Source organism: Oncorhynchus gorbuscha, unplaced genomic scaffold (genome assembly GCF_021184085.1).
Source record: "Oncorhynchus gorbuscha isolate QuinsamMale2020 ecotype Even-year unplaced genomic scaffold, OgorEven_v1.0 Un_scaffold_807, whole genome shotgun sequence".
NCBI lineage: Eukaryota > Metazoa > Chordata > Actinopteri > Salmoniformes > Salmonidae > Oncorhynchus > Oncorhynchus gorbuscha.
In genome coordinates this window covers 81,901-100,000 of record NW_025745817.1, presented here as the reverse complement: position 1 = coordinate 100,000, position 18,100 = coordinate 81,901, and the positions used below count along the sequence as shown (strand labels likewise).

Genomic DNA, 18,100 nt, shown 5'->3' with positions numbered 1-18,100 from the left:
GTGCTCCTGTGCGTTACTAAGGTGCTCCTGTGTGTTACTAAGGTGGTGTTCCTGTGCGTTACTAAGGTGGTGTTCCTGTGCGTTACTAAGGTGTTCCTGTGCGTTACTAAGGTGCTCCTGTGCATTACTAAAGGTGTTCCTGTGCGTTACTAAGGTGTTCTTGTGCATTACTAAGGTGTTCCTGTGTGTTACTAAGGTGTTCCTGTGCGTTACTAAGGTGTTCCTGTGCGTTACTAAGGTGTTCCTGTGCGTTACTAAGGTGTTCCTGTGCGTTACTAAGGTGTTCCTGTGCGTTACTAAAGGTGTTCCTGTGCGTTACTAAGGTGTTCCTGTGCGTTATTAAGGTGTTCATGTGAGTTACTAAGGTGTTCATGTGCATTACTAAAGGTGTTCCTGTGCGTTACCAAGGTGTTCCTGTGAGTTACTAAGGTGGTGTTCCTGTGCGTTACTAAGGTGTTCTTGTGCGTTACTAAAGGTGTTCCTGTGCGTTACTAAGGTGGTGTTCCTGTGCGTTACTAAGGTGGTGTTCATGTGCGTTACCAAGGTGTTCATGTGCGTTACTAAGGTGTTCCTGTGCGTTACTAAAGGTGTTCCTGTGCGTTACTAAGGTGTTCCTGTGCGTTACTAAGGTGTTCCTGTGCGTTACTAAGGTGGTGTTCCTGTGCGTTACTAAGGTGTTCCTGTGCGTTACTAAGGTGGTGTTCCTGTGCGTTACTAAGGTGGTGTTCCTGTGCGTTACTAAGGTGGTGTTCCTGTGCGTTACTAAGGTGGTGTTCCTGTGCGTTACTAAGGTGTTCTTGTGCGTTACTAAAGGTGTTCCTGTGCGTTACTAAGGTGGTGTTCCTGTGCGTTACTAAGGTGTTCCTGTGCGTTACTAAGGTGTTCCTGTGCGTTCCTAAGGTGTTCCTGTGCGTTACTAAGGTGCTCCTGTGTGTTACTAAGGTGCTCCTGTGCATTACTAAAGGTGTTCCTGTGCGTTACTAAGGTGTGTTCCTGTGCGTTACTAAGGTGTTCCTGTGCGTTACTAAGGTGTTCCTGTGCGTTACTAAGGTGTTCCTGTGCGTTACCAAGGTGTTCCTGTGCGTTACTAAGGTGTTCCTGTGCATTACTAAGGTGTTCCTGTGCGTTACTAAAGGTGTTCCTGTGCGTTACTAAGGTGTTCCTGTGCGTTATTAAGGTGTTCATGTGCGTTACTAAAGGTGTTCCTGTGCGTTACTAAAGGTGTTCCTGTGCGTTACTAAAGGTGTTCCTGTGCGTTACCAAGGTGTTCCTGTGAGTTACTAAGGTGTTCTTGTGCGTTACTGGTGGTGTTCCTGTGCGTTACTAAGGTGGTGTTCCTGTGCGTTACTAAGGTGGTGTTCATGTGCGTTACTAAGGTGGTGTTCATGTGCGTTACCAAGGTGTTCATGTGCGTTACCAAAGGTGTTCCTGTGCGTTACTAAAGGTGTTCCTGTGCGTTACCAAGGTGTTCCTGTGAGTTACTAAGGTGGTGTTCCTGTGCGTTACTAAGGTGTTCCTGTGCGTTACTAAGGTGGTGTTCCTGTGCGTTACTAAGGTGGTGTCCTGTGCGTTACTAAGGTGTGTCCTGTGCGTAAGGTGGTGTTCCTGTGCGTTACTAAGGTGTTTCCTGTGCGTTACTAAGGTGTTCCTGTGCGTTACTAAAGGTGTTCCTGTGCGTTACTAAGGTGGTGTTCCTGTGCATTACTTACCAAGGTGTTCCTGTGCGTTACTAAGGTGTTCCTGTGCGTTACTAAGGTGTTCCTGTGCGTTACTAAGGTGTTCCTGTGCGTTACTAAGGTGTTCCTGTTACTAAGGTGTTCCTGTGCGTTACTAAGGTGTTACTAAGGTGTTCCTGTGCGTTACTAAGGTGTTCCTGTGCGTTACTAAGGTGTTCCTGTGTGTTACTAAGTTACTAAGGTGTTGTTCCTGTGCGTTACTAAGGTGTTCCTGTGCGTTACTAAGGTGTTCCTGTGCGTTACTAAAGGTGTTCCTGTGCGTTACTAAGGTGTTCCTGTGCATTACCAAGGTGTTCATGTGCGTTACCAAGGTGTTCCTGTGAGTTACTAAGGTGGTGTTCCTGTGCGTTACTAAGGTGTTCTTGTGCATTACTAAAGGTGTTCCTGTGCGTTACTAAGGTGGTGTTCCTGTGCGTTACTAAGGTGGTGTTCCTGTGCGTTACTAAGGTGTTCACTAAGGTGTTCCTGTGCGTTACTAAAGGTGTTCCTTACTAAGGTGGTGTTCCTGTTTACTAAGGTGTTCTTGTGCGGTTACTAAGGTGTTCCTGTGCGTTACTAAGGTGGTGTTCCTTACTAAGGTGTTCCTGTTTACTAAGGTGTTCCTGTGCGTTACTAAGGTGTTCCTGTGCGTTACTAAGGTGTTCCTGTGCGTTACTAAGGTGTTCCTGTGCGTTACTAAGGTGTTCCTGTGCGTTACTGTGCGTTACTAAGGTGTTCCTGTGCGTTACTAAGGTGGTGTTCCTGTGCGTTACTAAGGTGGTGTTCCTGTGCGTTACTAAGGTGTTCCTGTGCGTTACTAAGGTGTTCCTGTGCGTTACTAAGGTGTTCCTGTGCGTTACTAAGGTGTTCCTGTGCGTTACTAAGGTGTTCCTGTGTGCGTTACTAAGGTGTTTCTGTGCGTTACTAAGGTGTTCCTGTGCGTTACTAAGGTGTTCCTGTGCGTTACCAAGGTGTTTATGTGCGTTACCAAGGTGTTTATGTGCGTTACCAAGGTGTTCCTGTGCGTTACTAAGGTGGTGTTCCTGTGCGTTACTAAGGTGGTGTTCCTGTGCGTTACTAAGGTGGTGTTCCTGTGCGTTACTAAGGTGGTGTTCCTGTGCGTTACTAAGGTGGTGTTCCTGTGCGTTACTAAGGTGGTGTTCCTGTGCGTTACTAAGGTGGTGTTCCTGTGCGTTACTAACGTGTTCTTGTGCGTTACTAAGGTGTTCCTGTGCGTTACTAAAGGTGTTCCTGTGCATTACTAAGGTGGTGTTCCTGTGCATTACTAAGGTGTTCTTGTGCGTTACTAAGGTGGTGTTCCTGTGCGTTACTAAGGTGTTCCTGTGCGTTACTAAGGTGTTCCTGTGCGTTACTAAGGTGGTGTTCGTGTGCGTTACTAAGGTGTTCGTGTGCGTTACTAAGGTGTTCCTGTGCGTTACTAAGGTGTTCCTGTGCGTTACTAAGGTGGTGTTCCTGTGCGTTACTAAGTTGTTCTTGTGCGTTACTAAGGTGGTGTTCCTGTGCGTTACCAAGGTGTTCCTGTGCGTTACTAAGGTGGTGTTCTTGTGCGTTACTAAGGTGGTGTTCCTGTGCGTTACTAAGGTGGTGTTCCTGTGCGTTACTAAGGTGGTGTTCCTGTGCGTTACTAAGGTGGTGTTCCTGTGCGTTACTAAGGTGTTCCTGTGCGTTACTAAGGTGTTCTCTGTGCGTTACTAAGGTGGTGTTCCTGTGCGTTACTAAAGGTGTTCCTGTGCGTTACTAAGGTGGTGTTCCTGTGCGTTACTAAGGTGGTGTTCTTGTGCGTTACTAAGGTGGTGTTCCTGTGCGTTACTAAGGTGGTGTTCCTGTGCGTTACTAAGGTGGTGTTCGTGTGCGTTACTAAGGTGTTCCTGTGCGTTACTAAGGTGTTCCTGTGCGTTACTAAGGTGGTGTTCCTGTGCGTTACTAAGGTGTTTTTGTGCGTTACTAAGGTGGTGTTCCTGTGCGTTACCAAGGTGTTCCTGTGCGTTACTAAGGTGGTGTTCTTGTGCGTTACTAAGGTGGTGTTCCTGTGCGTTACTAAGGTGGTGTTCCTGTGCATTACTAAGGTGGTGTTCCTGTGCGTTACTAACGTGTTCTTGTGCGTTACTAAGGTGTTCCTGTGCGTTACTAAAGGTGTTCCTGTGCATTACTAAGGTGTGTTCCTGTGCATTACTAAGGTGGTGTTCCTGTGCATTACTAAGGTGTTCCTGTGCGTTACTAAGGTGGTGTTCCTGTGCGTTACTAAGGTGTTCCTGTGCGTTACTAAGGTGTTCCTGTTCGTGTGCGTTACTAAGGTGGTGTTCCTGTGCGTTACTAAGGTGTTCCTGTGCGTTACTAAGGTGGTGTTCCTGTGCGTTACTAAGGTGTTCCTGTGCGTTACTAAGGTGTTTCCTGTGCTGGTGTTCCTGTGCGGTTGTTCCTGTGCTACTAAGGTGTTCCTGTGCGTTACTAAGGTGGTGTTCCTGTGCGTTACTAAGGTGGTGTTCCTGTGCGTTACTAAGGTGGTGTTCCTGTGCGTTACTAAGGTGGTGTTCCTGTGCGTTACTAAGGTGGTGTTCCTGTGCGTTACTAAGGTGTTCCTGTGCGTTACTAAGGTGTTCCTGTGCGTTACTAAAGGTGTTCCTGTGCATTACTAAGGTGGTGTTCCTGTGCATTACTAAGGTGTTCTTGTGCGTTACTAAGGTGGTGTTCCTGTGTTCGTTTACTAAGGTGTGTTCCTGTGTTACTTACTAAGGTGTTGTTCTGTGCGTTACTAAGGTGTGTCCTGTGCTTACTAAGGTGCCTGTTACTAAGGTGTTCCTGTGCGTTACTAAGGTGTGTTCTGTGCGTTACTAAGGTGGTGTTCCTGTGCGTTACTAAGGTGGTGTTCCTGTGCGTTACTAAGGTGGTGTTCCTGTGCGTTACTAAGGTGTTCCTGTGCGTTACTAAGGTGGTGTTCCTGTGCGTTACTAAGGTGGTGTTCCTGTGCGTTACTAAGGTGGTGTTCTAAGGTGGTGTGCGTTACTAAGGTGGTGTTCCTGTGCGTTACTAAAGGTGTTCCTGTGCTAAGTTACTAAGGTGGTGTTCCTGTGCGTTACTAAGGTGTACTACTAAGGTGGTGTTCTTGTGCGTTACTAAGGTGGTGTTCCTGTGCGTTACTAAGGTGGTGTTCCTGTGCGTTACTAAGGTGGTGTTCTAAGTTCCTGTTACTAAGGTGTTCCTGTGCGTTACTAAGTGGTTCCGTTGTACCAGAAAAACTCGAGTGTGTGTACCTGTTACTGAGCAGCTCTATGTCTGTGTTCTTGTCTCTCTCCATCTTGCAGTAGGTCTCTCTGTGTCTATGTGTCTCTTCCTCCAGGGTCTGTTCTGCTCTGCTCTCCTGGTCCTTCAGCTGCTCCTCCAGCTCATGAACCCTGGGAGACAGAGAGACGCACAACATCGTCATTACACAAGTGGAATCCATATCAATTACAAGTCTTTAAAAAAAAAGTGCGGCCGCGATTCAATCAGAGGCAAGTCGTCAACACTATCAACAACGCACCGTTTTAAAAAGGACATTTTCCTTGACGTTAGCAGAGATGGGATTTTACGGTAAACACTGCAGCTGTCAGCTCAAATCTAAATGAGCTTTAAATGTCAAGTGTCACTTGTCAACGACGACGTGCCTTTGATTGAATCCCGTTCCGTCTTTCTATTCTGAAGTTTACACTCATGTTATCTGATATTTAAAGTACTTCTGTGTATTTGAGTATTGCATTTTCAAAGACACAGCCCAAAACAAGTACTTCTATTTGAGTATTTGAATAGTTATTGTAAAAAACTAAATTGTCTGCAAAATTGTATTTCAAATACTAAAATACACCAACTTAAATACACTCCTATGCATTTAACCCAGGTATTTGAAAATAGTATTTGAAATAAGTATTTGAAAATTCTATCAAATACTTTCCAAGTGTATTTCCAAATACATTACAATATTGAAAATATATATGAATACTTACTTTAAATTTATGTGAAAGTAATTGAGATATTTGACATACTATAGTATTTGAATCCAAGTCTGGTGTGTATACAGTATATCTCACCTGTGTACTAGCTGTGTGTTGCCCTGTTTGAGTTTACACTTGAGGTCTCCATTAACCAGACTGTCATTCTCCAGCTCGGTCACCTTCTTCTCCAGGTAACTCACCTGAGGACAGACACATAGGTTCAGGTGAGACCAAAGAAACGGGACCCGATGCCTCCCGAATCAGCCAAGGAGTGGATTTGGGGTAAAGCCTTGTGGTAGTCTAGTGTCCTGTCCTAGAGGTAAAGCCCAGTGGTAGTCTAGTGTCCTGTCCAGGGGGTAAAGCCCTGTGGTAGTCTAGTGTCCTGTCCAGGGGGTAAAGCCCTGTGGTAGTCTAGTGTCCTGTCCAGGGGGTAAAGCCCTGTGGTAGTCTAGTGTCCTGTCCAGGGGGTAAAGCCCTGTGGTAGTCTAGTGTCCTGTCCAGGGGTAAAGCCCTGTGGTAGTCTAGTGTCCTGTCCAGGGGTAAAGCCCTGTGGTAGTCTAGTGTCCTGTCCAGGGGGTAAAGCCCTGTGGTAGTCTAGTGTCCTGTCCAGGGGGTAAAGCCCTGTGGTAGTCTAGTGTCCTGTCCAGGGGGTAAAGCCCTGTGGTAGTCTAGTGTCCTGTCCAGGGGGTAAAGCCCTGTGGTAGTCTAGTGTCCTGTCCAGGGGGTAAAGCCCTGTGGTAGTCTAGTGTTCCTGTCGTTACTGTGCGTTAGGGGTTCTGTCCTAGAGGGTAAAGCCCTGTGGTAGTCTAGTGTCCTGTCCAGGGGGTAAAGCCCTGTGGTAGTCTAGTGTCCTGTCCAGGGGGTAAAGCCCTGTGATAGTCTAGTGTCCTGTCCTAGAGGTAAAGCCCTGTGGTAGTCTAGTGTCCTGTCCAGGGGGTAAAGCCCTGTGGTAGTCTAGTGTCCTGTCCAGGGGGTAAAGCCCTGTGGTAGTCTAGTGTCCTGTCCTAGAGGTAAAGCCCTGTGGTAGTCTAGTGTCCTGTCCTAGAGGTAAAGCCCTGTGGTAGTCTAGTGTCCTGTCCAGGGGATGAATTTGGCTGTTAGGCCTGAAATAAAACTCTTATATGAAAGAGGTGTTTTTAATTGTGGGATAATAATAATCATAGCATGTTTCGTGGGGTACGGTTCCGTGTGTGTGTGTGTGTCTGTACAGTGTGTGTTTACCTTCTCAGTAATGTCCACATCACAAGAGTCGATGGAGTCTCTGAACAGGTCCTCTGTGCTTCCCTGACTGCTGCTAAAAGCACTGTGGTTGTGTTGGAACAACTGACTGTAGAGGGGAGGAGGAGAGGAGAGGAGAGGAGGAGGAGGAGCAGGAAGAGAGGAGAGGAGAGGAGGAGGAGGAGCAGGAAGAGAGGAGAGGAGAGGAGAGGAGAGGAGAGGAGAGGAGAGGAGAGGAGGAGCAGGAAGAGAGGAGAGGAGAGGAGAGGAGGAGAGGAGAGGAGAGAAGGAAGAGAGGAGAGGAGAGAGAAGGAAGAGAGGAGAGGAGAGGAGAGGAGAGGAGGAGGAAGAGGAGAAGAGAGGAGAGGAGGGGGAGAGGAGGGAGGAGGGGGAGAGGAGGAAGAGAGGAGGAGGAAGAGAGGAGAGGAGAAGAGGAGGAGGAGGAGGAGAGGGAAGAAGGAGGTGAGGAGACGAGGAGGAAAATAGGAGAAAGAGAGTAGAAAGGTGAGGAAGAGGGAAGAGGTGGGTAATTAACTGTGTGATTAATTTTTAATATAAATGTTTTCCCAAAGTGTAAGAGACTAAAACAACTGAACAGCTGAACATCAGTACAGTCCCTCCCTCTACCAGCCACCTGATCCATCAGTACAGTCCCTCCCTCTACCAGCCACCTGATCCATCAGTACAGTCCCTCCCTCTACCAGCCCCCTGATCCATCAGTACAGTCCCTCCCTCTACCAGCCACCTGATCCATCAGTACAGTCCCTCCCTCTACCAGCCACCTGATCCATCAGTACAGTCCCTCCCTCTACCAGCCACCTGATCCATCAGTACAGTCCCTCCCTCTACCAGCCACCTGATCCATCAGTACAGTCCCTCTCCCTCTACCAGCCACCTGATCCATCAGTACAGTCCCTCTCCCTCTACCAGCCACCTGATCCATCAGTACAGTCCCTCTCCCTCTACCAGCCACCTGATCCATCAGTACAGTCCCTCCCTCTACCAGCCACCTGATCCATCAGTACAGTCCCTCCCTCTACCAGCCACCTGATCCATCAGTACAGTCCCTCCCTCTACCAGCCACCTGATCCATCAGTACAGTCCCTCCCTCTACCAGCCACCTGATCCATCAGTACAGTCCCTCCTCTACCAGCCACCTGATCCATCAGTACAGTCCCTCCCTCTACCAGCCACCTGATCCATCAGTACAGTCCCTCTCCCTCTACCAGCCACCTGATCCATCAGTACAGTCCCTCTCCTCTACCAGCCACCTGATCCATCAGTACAGTCCCTCCCTCTACCAGCCACCTGATCCATCAGTACAGTCCCTCTCCCTCTACCAGCCACCTGATCCATCAGTACAGTCCCTCTCCCTCTACCAGCCACCTGATCCATCAGTACAGTCCCTCCCTCTACCAGCCACCTGATCCATCAGTACAGTCCCTCTCCCTCTACCAGCCACCTGATCCATCAGTACAGTCCCTCTCCCTCTACCAGCCACCTGATCCATCAGTACAGTCCCTCTCCCTCTACCAGCCACCCGATCGATCAGTACAGTCCCTCCCTCTACCAGCCACCTGATCCATCAGTACAGTCCCTCTCCCTCTACCAGCCACCTGATCCATCAGTACAGTCCCTCTCCCTCTACCAGCCGCCTGATCCATCAGTACAGTCCCTCCCTCTACCAGCCACCCGATCCATCAGTACAGTCCCTCCCTCTACCAGCCACCTGATCCATCAGTACAGTCCCTCTCCCTCTACCAGCCACCCGATCCATCAGTACAGTCCCTCCCTCTACCAGCCACCTGATCCATCAGTACAGTCCCTCTCCCTCCTACCTTTCTGTTGTAAAAAGATGATCTCAGTAACTTACCGTCCAAAGGCAGTGCTGGATATCTTTCTGTTGGGGCTGTAAAAAGATAAACAGGAAAATCAGAAATGTTATTGTATGGGACTGGTTTATAACAGCGCATGGAATAGGGTTGGTTTATAACAGGGCATGGAATAGGGTTGGTTTATAACAGGGCATGGTATAGGGTTGGTTTATAACAGGGCATGGTATAGGGTTGGTTTATAACAGGGCATGGAATAGGGTTGGTTTATAACAGGGCATGGAATAGGGTTGGTTTATAACAGGGCATGGTATAGGGTTGGTTTATAACAGGGCATGGAATAGGGTTGGTTTATAACAGGGCATGGAATATGGTTGGTTTATAACAGGGCATGGAATAGGACTGGTTTATAACAGGGCATGGAATATGGTTGGTTTATAACAGGGCATGGTATAGGGTTGGTTTATAACAGGGCATGGTAGAGGGTTGGTTTATAACAGGGCATGGAATAGGGTTGGTTTATAACAGGGCATGGAATAGGGTTGGTTTATAACAGGGCATGGTATAGGGTTGGTTTATAACAGGGCATGGTATAGGGTTGGTTTATAACAGGGCATGGTAGAGGGTTGGTTTATAACAGGGCATGGTATAGGGTTGGTTTATAACAGGGCATGGAATAGGGTTGGTTTATAACAGGGCATGGAATAGGGTTGGTTTATAACAGGGCATGGTAGAGGGTTGGTTTATAACAGGGCATGGAATAGGGTTGGTTTATAACAGGGCATGGTAGAGGGTTGGTTTATAACAGGGCATGGAATAGGGTTGGTTTATAACAGGGCATGGTATAGGGTTGGTTTATAACAGGGCATGGTAGAGGGTTGGTTTATAACAGGGCATGGAATAGGGTTGGTTTATAACAGGGCATGGAATAGGATTGGTTTATAACAGGGCATGGTAGAGGGTTGGTTTATAACAGGGCATGGTATAGGGTTTGAATAACAGGGCATGGTATAGGGTTGGTTTATAACAGGGCATGGAATAGGGTTGGTTTATAACAGGGCATGGAATATGGTTGGTTTATAACAGGGCATGGAATAAGGTTGGTTTATAACAGGGCATGGAATAGGGTTGGTTTATAACAGGGCATGGTAGAGGGTGGTTTATAACAGGGCATGGTAGAGGGTTGGTTTATAACAGGGCATGGAATAGGGTTGGTTTATAACACAGGGCATGGAATAGGGTTGGTTTATAACACAGGGCATGGAATAGGGTTGGTTTATAACACAGGGCATGGAATAGGGTTGGTTTATAACAGGGCATGGAATAGGATTGGTTTATAACAGGGCATGGTAGAGGGTTGGTTTATAACAGGGCATGGAATAGGGTTGGTTTATAACACAGGGCATGGAATAGGGTTGGTTTATAACACAGGGCATGGAATAGGGTTGGTTTATAACACAGGGCATGGAATAGGATTGGTTTATAACAGGGCATGGAATAGGGTTGGTTTATAACAGGGCATGGAATAGGGTTGGTTTATAACAGGGCATGGAATAAGGTTGGTTTATAACAGGGCATGGAATAGGGTTGGTTTATAACAGGGCATGGTAGAGGGTTGGTTTATAACAGGGCATGGTAGAGGGTTGGTTTATAACAGGGCATGGAATAGGGTTGGTTTATAACACAGGGCATGGAATAGGGTTGGTTTATAACACAGGGCATGGAATAGGGTTGGTTTATAACACAGGGCATGGAATAGGGTTGGTTTATAACACAGGGCATGGAATAGGATTGGTTTATAACAGGGCATGGTATAGGGTTGGTTTATAACAGGGCATGGTAGAGGGTTGGTTTATAACAGGGCATGGAATAGGGTTGGTTTATAACAGGGCATGGAATAGGGTTGGTTTATAACAGGGCATGGTATAGGGTTGGTTTATAACAGGGCATGGTATAGGGTTGGTTTATAACAGGGCATGGTAGAGGGTTGGTTTATAACAGGGCATGGTATAGGGTTGGTTTATAACAGGGCATGGAATAGGGTTGGTTTATAACAGGGCATGGAATAGGGTTGGTTTATAACAGGGCATGGTAGAGGGTTGGTTTATAACAGGGCATGGAATATGGTTGGTTTATAACAGGGCATGGTAGAGGGTTGGTTTATAACAGGGCATGGAATAGGGTTGGTTTATAACAGGGCATGGTATAGGGTTGGTTTATAACAGGGCATGGTAGAGGGTTGGTTTATAACAGGGCATGGAATAGGGTTGGTTTATAACAGGGCATGGAATAGGATTGGTTTATAACAGGGCATGGTAGAGGGTTGGTTTATAACAGGGCATGGTATAGGGTTGGTGAATAACAGGGCATGGTATAGGGTTGGTTTATAACAGGGCATGGAATAGGGTTGGTTTATAACAGGGCATGGAATAGGGTTGGTTTATAACAGGGCATGGAATAAGGTTGGTTTATAACAGGGCATGGAATAGGGTTGGTTTATAACAGGGCATGGTAGAGGGTTGGTTTATAACAGGGCATGGTAGAGGGTTGGTTTATAACAGGGCATGGAATAGGGTTGGTTTATAACACAGGGCATGGAATAGGGTTGGTTTATAACACAGGGCATGGAATAGGGTTGGTTTATAACACAGGGCATGGAATAGGGTTGGTTTATAACACAGGGCATGGAATAGGATTGGTTTATAACAGGGCATGGTAGAGGGTTGGTTTATAACACAGGGCATGGAATAGGGTTGGTTTATAACACAGGGCATGGAATAGGGTTGGTTTATAACACAGGGCATGGAATAGGGTTGGTTTATAACACAGGGCATGGAATAGGATTGGTTTATAACAGGGCATGGAATAGGGTTGGTTTATAACAGGGCATGGAATAGGGTTGGTTTATAACAGGGCATGGAATAGGGTTGGTTTATAACAGGGCATGGAATAGGGTTGGTTTATAACAGGGCATGGAATAGGGTTGGTTTATAACAGGGCATGGAATAGGGTTGATTTATAACAGGGCATGGAATAGGGTTGGTTTATAACAGGACATGGAATAGGATTGGTTTATAACAGGGCATGGAATAGGGTTGGTTTATAACAGGGCATGGTAGAGGGTTGGTTTATAACAGGGCATGGTATAGGGTTGGTTTATAACAGGGCATGGAATAGGGTTGGTTTATAACAGGGCATGGAATAGGGTTGGTTTATAACAGGGCATGGAATAAGGTTGGTTTATAACAGGGCATGGTAAAGGGTTGGTTTATAACAGGGCATGGCATAGGGTTGGTTTATAACACAGGGCATGGAATAGGGTTGATTTATAACAGGGCATGGAATAGGGTTGGTTTATAACAGGGCATGGAATAGGGTTGGTTTATAACAGGGCATGGTAGAGGGTTGGTTTATAACAGGGCATGGAATAGGGTTGGTTTATAACACAGGGCATGGAATAGGGTTGGTTTATAACACAGGGCATGGAATAGGGTTGGTTTATAACACAGGGCATGGAATAGGGTTGGTTTATAACACAGGGCATGGAATAGGGTTGGTTTATAACAGGGCATGGAATAGGGTTGGTTTATAACAGGGCATGGAATAGGGTTGGTTTATAACAGGGCATGGAATAGGGTTGGTTTATAACAGGGCATGGAATAGGGTTGGTTTATAACAGGGCATGGAATAGGGTTGGTTTATAACAGGGCATGGAATAGGGTTGGTTTATAACAGGGCATGGAATAGGGTTGGTTTATAACAGGGCATGGAATAGGGTTGGTTTATAACAGGGCATGGTAGAGGGTTGGTTTATAACAGGGCATGGAATATGGTTGGTTTATAGCAGGGCATGGAATAGGGTTGATTTATAACACAGGGCATGGAATAGGGTTGGTTTATAACACAGGGCATGGAATAGGATTGGTTTATAACAGGGCATGGAATAGGGTTGGTTTATATTAGGGCATGGAATAGGGTTGGTTTATAACACAGGGCATGGTAGAGGGTTGGTTTATAACACAGGGCATGGTAGAGGGTTGTTTTATAACACAGGGCATGGAATAGGGTTGGTTTATAACACAGGGCATGGAATAGGGTTGGTTTATAACAGGGCATGGAATAGGGTTGGTTTATAACACAGGGCATGGTAGAAGGTTGGTTTATAACAGGGCATGGAATAGGGTTGGTTTATAACACAGGGCATGGTAGAGGGTTGGTTTATAACAGGGCATGGTATAGGGTTGGTTTATAACAGGGCATGGAATAGGGTTGGTTTATAACACAGGGCATGGTAGAGGGTTGGTTTATAACAGGGCATGGTATAGGGTTGGTTTATAACAGGGCATGGAATAGGGTTGGTTTATAACACAGGGCATGGTAGAGGGCTGGTTTATAACAGGGCATGGAATAGGGTTGGTTTATAACAGGGCATGGAATAGGGTTGGTTTATAACAGGGCATGGAATAGGGTTGGTTTATAACACAGGGCATGGAATAGGGTTGGTTTATAACACAGGGCATGGAATAGGATTGGTTTATAACAGGGCATGGAATAGGGTTGGTTTATATTAGGGCATGGAATAGGGTTGGTTTATAACACAGGGCATGGAATAGGGTTGGTTTATAACACAGGGCATGGTAGAGGGTTGGTTTATAACAGGGCATGGAATAGGGTTGGTTTATAACACAGGGCATGGTAGAGGGTTGGTTTATAACAGGGCATGGTATAGGGTTGGTTTATAACAGGGCATGGAATAGGGTTGGTTTATAACACAGGGCATGGTAGAGGGCTGGTTTATAACAGGGCATGGAATAGGGTTGGTTTATAACACAGGGCATGGTAGAGGGCTGGTTTATAACAGGGCATGGAATAGGGTTGGTTTATAACAGGGCATGGAATAGGGTTGGTTTATAACAGGGCATGGAATAGGGTTGGTTTATAACACAGGGCATGGAATAGGGTTGGTTTATAAAACAGGGCATGGAATAGGATTGGTTTATAACAGGGCATGGAATAGGGTTGGTTTATATTAGGGCATGGAATAGGGTTGGTTTATAACACAGGGCATGGAATAGGGTTGGTTTATAACACAGGGCATGGAAGAGGGTTGGTTTATAACAGGGCATGGAATAGGGTTGGTTTATAACACAGGGCATGGTAGAGGGTTGGTTTATAACAGGGCATGGTATAGGGTTGGTTTATAACAGGGCATGGAATAGGGTTGTTTATAACACAGGGCATGGTAGAGGGCTGGTTTATAACAGGGCATGGAATAGGGTTGGTTTTAACAGGGCATGGAATAGGGTTGGTTTATAACACAGGGCATGGAATAGGGTTGGTTTATAACACAGGGCATGGAATAGGGTTGGTTTATAACAGGGCATGGAATAGGGTTGGTTTATAACACAGGGCATGGAATAGGGTTGGTTTATAACACAGGGCATGGAATAGGGTTGGTTTATAACAGGGCATGGAATAGGGTTGATTTATAACACAGGGCATGTTATAGGGTTGATTTATAACACAGGGCATGGTAAAGGGTTGGTTTATAACAGGGCATGGTAGAGTGTTGGTTTATAACAGGGCATGGAATAGGGTTCATTTATAACAGGGCATGGTATAGGGTTGATTTATAACACAGGGCATTGAATAGGGTTGGTTTATAACACAGGGCATGTTATAGGGTTGATTTATAACACAGGACATGGTAAAGGGTTGGTTCATAACACAGGGCATGGTAAAGGGTTGGTTTATAACAGGGCATGGTAGAGTGTTGGTTTATAACACAGGGCATGGTAAACTGTTGGTTTATAACAGGGCATGGTAAAGGGTTGGTTTATAACACAGGGCAAGGTAAAGGGTTGGTTTATAACACAGGGCATGGTATAGGGTTGGTTTATAACACAGGGCATGGAATAGGATTGGTTTATAACAGGGCATGGAATAGGGTTGGTTTATAACAGGGCATGGTAAAGGGTTGGTCTTATAGTAAGGACAGGGCTGACTGGGAGCCGAGGAAGAGCGTGGACCAGGGTTCAGGCAGGTTTAAAATCCTGGCTGGTGAATGGGGTCAGGGTGGAGCAGGGTTAGGACAGGTTTAGAAGCCTGGCTGGTGAACGGGGTCAGGGTGGAGCAGGGTTAGGACAGGTTTAGAAGCCTGGCTGGTGAACGGGGTCGGGGTGGAGCAGGGTTAGGACAGGTTTAGAAGCCTGGCTGGTGAACGGGGTCAGGGTGGAGCAGGGTTAGGACAGGTTTAGAAGCCTGGCTGGTGAACTGGGTCAGGGGCGGTAGTTACGTCAGTGCCAGGCAGGGATTAGTGAGGTAGATTAGATAACAAGAGGAAGGCTGTGGTGACATCAGGGAGAACCACGCTATATATAGATCACCTGAGTAATGTCCTGGGCTGTCCTGGGCTAGGATCCTATTAGAACCTGACCTGCTTTTACATAACACACACACACAGCCTGCCAGGCATGAACGCCCTGAGACACAGATGTCTCACACACACTTCCTGAGACACAGATGTCTCACACACACTGACACACACACACTCCCTGAGACACAGATGTCTCACACACACAGACACACACACACACTCCCTGAGACACAGGTGTCTCACACACACACACACACACACACTCCCTGAGACACAGATCAGCTTTACACTCATTACTGTGTTAAAGCATCCTCAAGTAAAAGACATGGGGTGTGTGTGTGTGTGTGTGTGTGTGTGTGTGTGTGTGTGTGTGTGTGTGTGTGTGTGTGTGTGTGTGTGTGTGTGTGTGTGTGTGTGTGTGTGTGTGTGTGTGTGTGTGTGTGTGTGTGTGTGTGTGTGTGTGTGTGTGTGTGTGTGTTAACCATAGCTAAACTAACCAGCATCTTAAGGGAGTCTCACCACACCACATCTCATCTCAAATGGAGTGTAACCATAGAAACACAACACACAGGAACAGAGAGAGACATCCCATCTAGCCTGACCTCTACCTGGTCGTCAACAACATGGTGGGACTGTGGTACAAATGGCACCCTATTCCCTCCAGAGCCCTATGGTCCTGGTCTAAAGTAGTGCAGTGATTGAACCAGTGATTCAAGAGAGCATGACGGACAGTTGCCATGGTGAACAAAACAATTTAATATAAGGGAGATGTGAAGTAGACTTTGGTCCCTACAGCAATCCTGGCGTGGTGAACGGGGTCAGGGTGGAGCAGGGTTAGGACAGGTTTAGAAGCCTGGCTGGTGAACGGGGTCAGGGTGGAGCAGGGTTAGGACAGGTTTAGAAGGCTGGCTGGTGAACGGGGTTAGGACAGGTTTAGAAGCCTGGCTGGTGAACGGGGTCAGGGTGGAGCAGGGTTAGGACAGGTTTAGAAGGCTGGCTGGTGAACGGGGTTAGGACAGGTTTAGAAGCCTGGCTGGTGAACGGGGTCAGGGTGCTTGTGTGTATGTGTGTGTGTGTGTGCACATGTACATTTGAATGTGTGTGTGTGTGTGTGTATGTGCGCGTGTGTGTGTGTGTGTGTATGTGCGCGTGTGTGTGTATGTGTGTTACCTGTTGGCTCTGAGGTTGTTGAGCCTGGCCTCCAGGTCGTTGAGCAGGTTAACCTTCTTATAGCACTGAGAACAATAGACATCCAACACATCACTGTTGTACAGGTGACACATCTTCAGAGGGGTCTGACCAGCACTACAGAGACAGAGGGAGGGAGGGAGGGAGAGAGAGAGAGAGAGAGGGAGGGAGAGAGAGAGAGAGAGAGAGACAGAGAGAGAGAAGGGGGAGGGAGAGAGAGAGAGACAGAGAGAGAGAAAGGGGGAGGGAGAGAGAAAGAGAGAGACAGAGAGAGAGAAGGGGAGGGAGAGAGAGAGAGAGACAGAGAAGGGGGAGGGAGAGAGAAAGAGAGAGACAGAGAGAGAGAAGGGGAGAGAGAGAGAGACAGAGAGAGAGAAGGGGGGAGGGAGAGAGAGAGAGAGAGACAGAGAGAGAGAAGGGGGAGGGAAAGAGAGCCAGAAAGAGAGACAGAGAGAAAGAGAGAGCCAGAAAGAGAGAGACAGAGAGAAAGAGAGACAGAGACGGAGAGAGACAAGGAGGGAGAGAGAGACTATAATTACACACAGTGCTTTGTATCTGTCAATAGAACAGAGCAAAAGGTTTCCTCCCTGTTACACATGAGTGGCTGAAAGGTGAAGAGTGTGTGTTGGTGCAGCATGTAAAGGGCAGTGTGTGTCAGTCATTGGGGGCCAACTGTCATTGATGAATGTCCTGTACGCTGTGTGAGTTTCCTCTATGTGCCACCAACCTGGAGGGCAGGGAGGAGCCGAGGTCTGAGAAGCCGTTGGTGCGAGCGTCATCGTCGGGGCAAGGGCTGCTGGGAGTGTAGTCCACATCCTCCCCCTCTCCGTAGTCCTCAAACTGTTCCTCCCCCGAGAAGACGGACGCAGAAGCCGAGCCAATCAACTGGCCAGAACTTCAGCCAATCAGAACACGAAGAACAGGAGTCAATATATGAATCAGTATGGGCCCCGCTCCCGAACAGTCCCGGACTCCCCATCTCCTAGGCCCCTCAAATTCTCATCTGAACCTGGAAGACATTTCTACTGTTTTTGTTCATACCTCCCCTCTAATTAGGGACTGATTTAGACCTGGGACACCAGGTGGGTGATTCCCCTCTAATCAGGGACTGATTTAGACCTGGGACACCAGGTGGGTGATTCCCCTCTAATCAGGGACTGATTTAGACCTGGGACACCAGATGGGTGATTCCCCTCTAATCAGGGACTGATTTAGACCTGGGACACCAGGTGGGTGATTCCCCTCTAATCAGGGACTGATTTAGACCTGGGACACCAGGTGGGTGATTCCCCTCTAATCAGGGACTGATTTAGACCTGGGACACCAGGAGGGTGATTCCCCTGGGACTGGTTTACCTGGGACACCAGGTGGGTGATTCCCCTCTAATCAGGGACTGATTTAGACCTGGGACACCAGGTGGGTGATTCCTCTCTAATTAGGGAATGATTTAGACAGGTGGGTGACCCCTCTAATCAGGGACTGATTTAGACCTGGGACACCAGGTGGGTGATTCCCCTCTAATCAGGGACTGATTTAGACCTGGGACACCATGTGGGTGATTCCCCTCTAATCAGGGACTGATTTAGACCTGGGACACCAGGTGGGTGATTCCTCTCTAATCGGGGACTGATTTAGACCTGGGACACCAGGTGGGTGATTCCTCTCTAATCAGGGACTGATTTAGCCACAGGTGGGTCCTCTCTAATCGGGGACTGATTTAGACCTGGGACACCAGGTGGGTGATTCCTCTCTAATCAGGGACCCTGGGACACCAGGTGGTGA

At 47.4% G+C, this 18,100-nt stretch overlaps 2 protein-coding genes across 2 annotated transcripts in view; both read right to left on the bottom strand.

Moving 5' to 3' along the window:
* Positions 1-17,125, bottom strand: part of LOC124020306 (rab11 family-interacting protein 4A-like) — a 23,398-nt gene extending 6,273 nt beyond the window's left edge. The window contains exons 1-6 of the mRNA XM_046335659.1: positions 17,046-17,125; positions 16,301-16,435; positions 8,796-8,831; positions 6,926-7,031; positions 5,801-5,904; positions 4,988-5,128 (exon numbers count right to left, since the gene is read on the bottom strand). Coding sequence (XP_046191615.1) covers positions 4,988-5,128; positions 5,801-5,904; positions 6,926-7,031; positions 8,796-8,831; positions 16,301-16,413 — 500 coding nt within the window. The 5' untranslated portion in view covers positions 16,414-16,435; positions 17,046-17,125. The remainder of the gene's footprint in view (positions 1-4,987; positions 5,129-5,800; positions 5,905-6,925; positions 7,032-8,795; positions 8,832-16,300; positions 16,436-17,045) is intronic.
* The window catches only part of LOC124020308 (rab11 family-interacting protein 4A-like), a 46,980-nt gene continuing 45,873 nt past the window's right edge, over positions 16,994-18,100 (bottom strand). The window contains exon 3 of the mRNA XM_046335660.1: positions 16,994-17,213. Coding sequence (XP_046191616.1) covers positions 16,994-17,213 — 220 coding nt within the window. The remainder of the gene's footprint in view (positions 17,214-18,100) is intronic.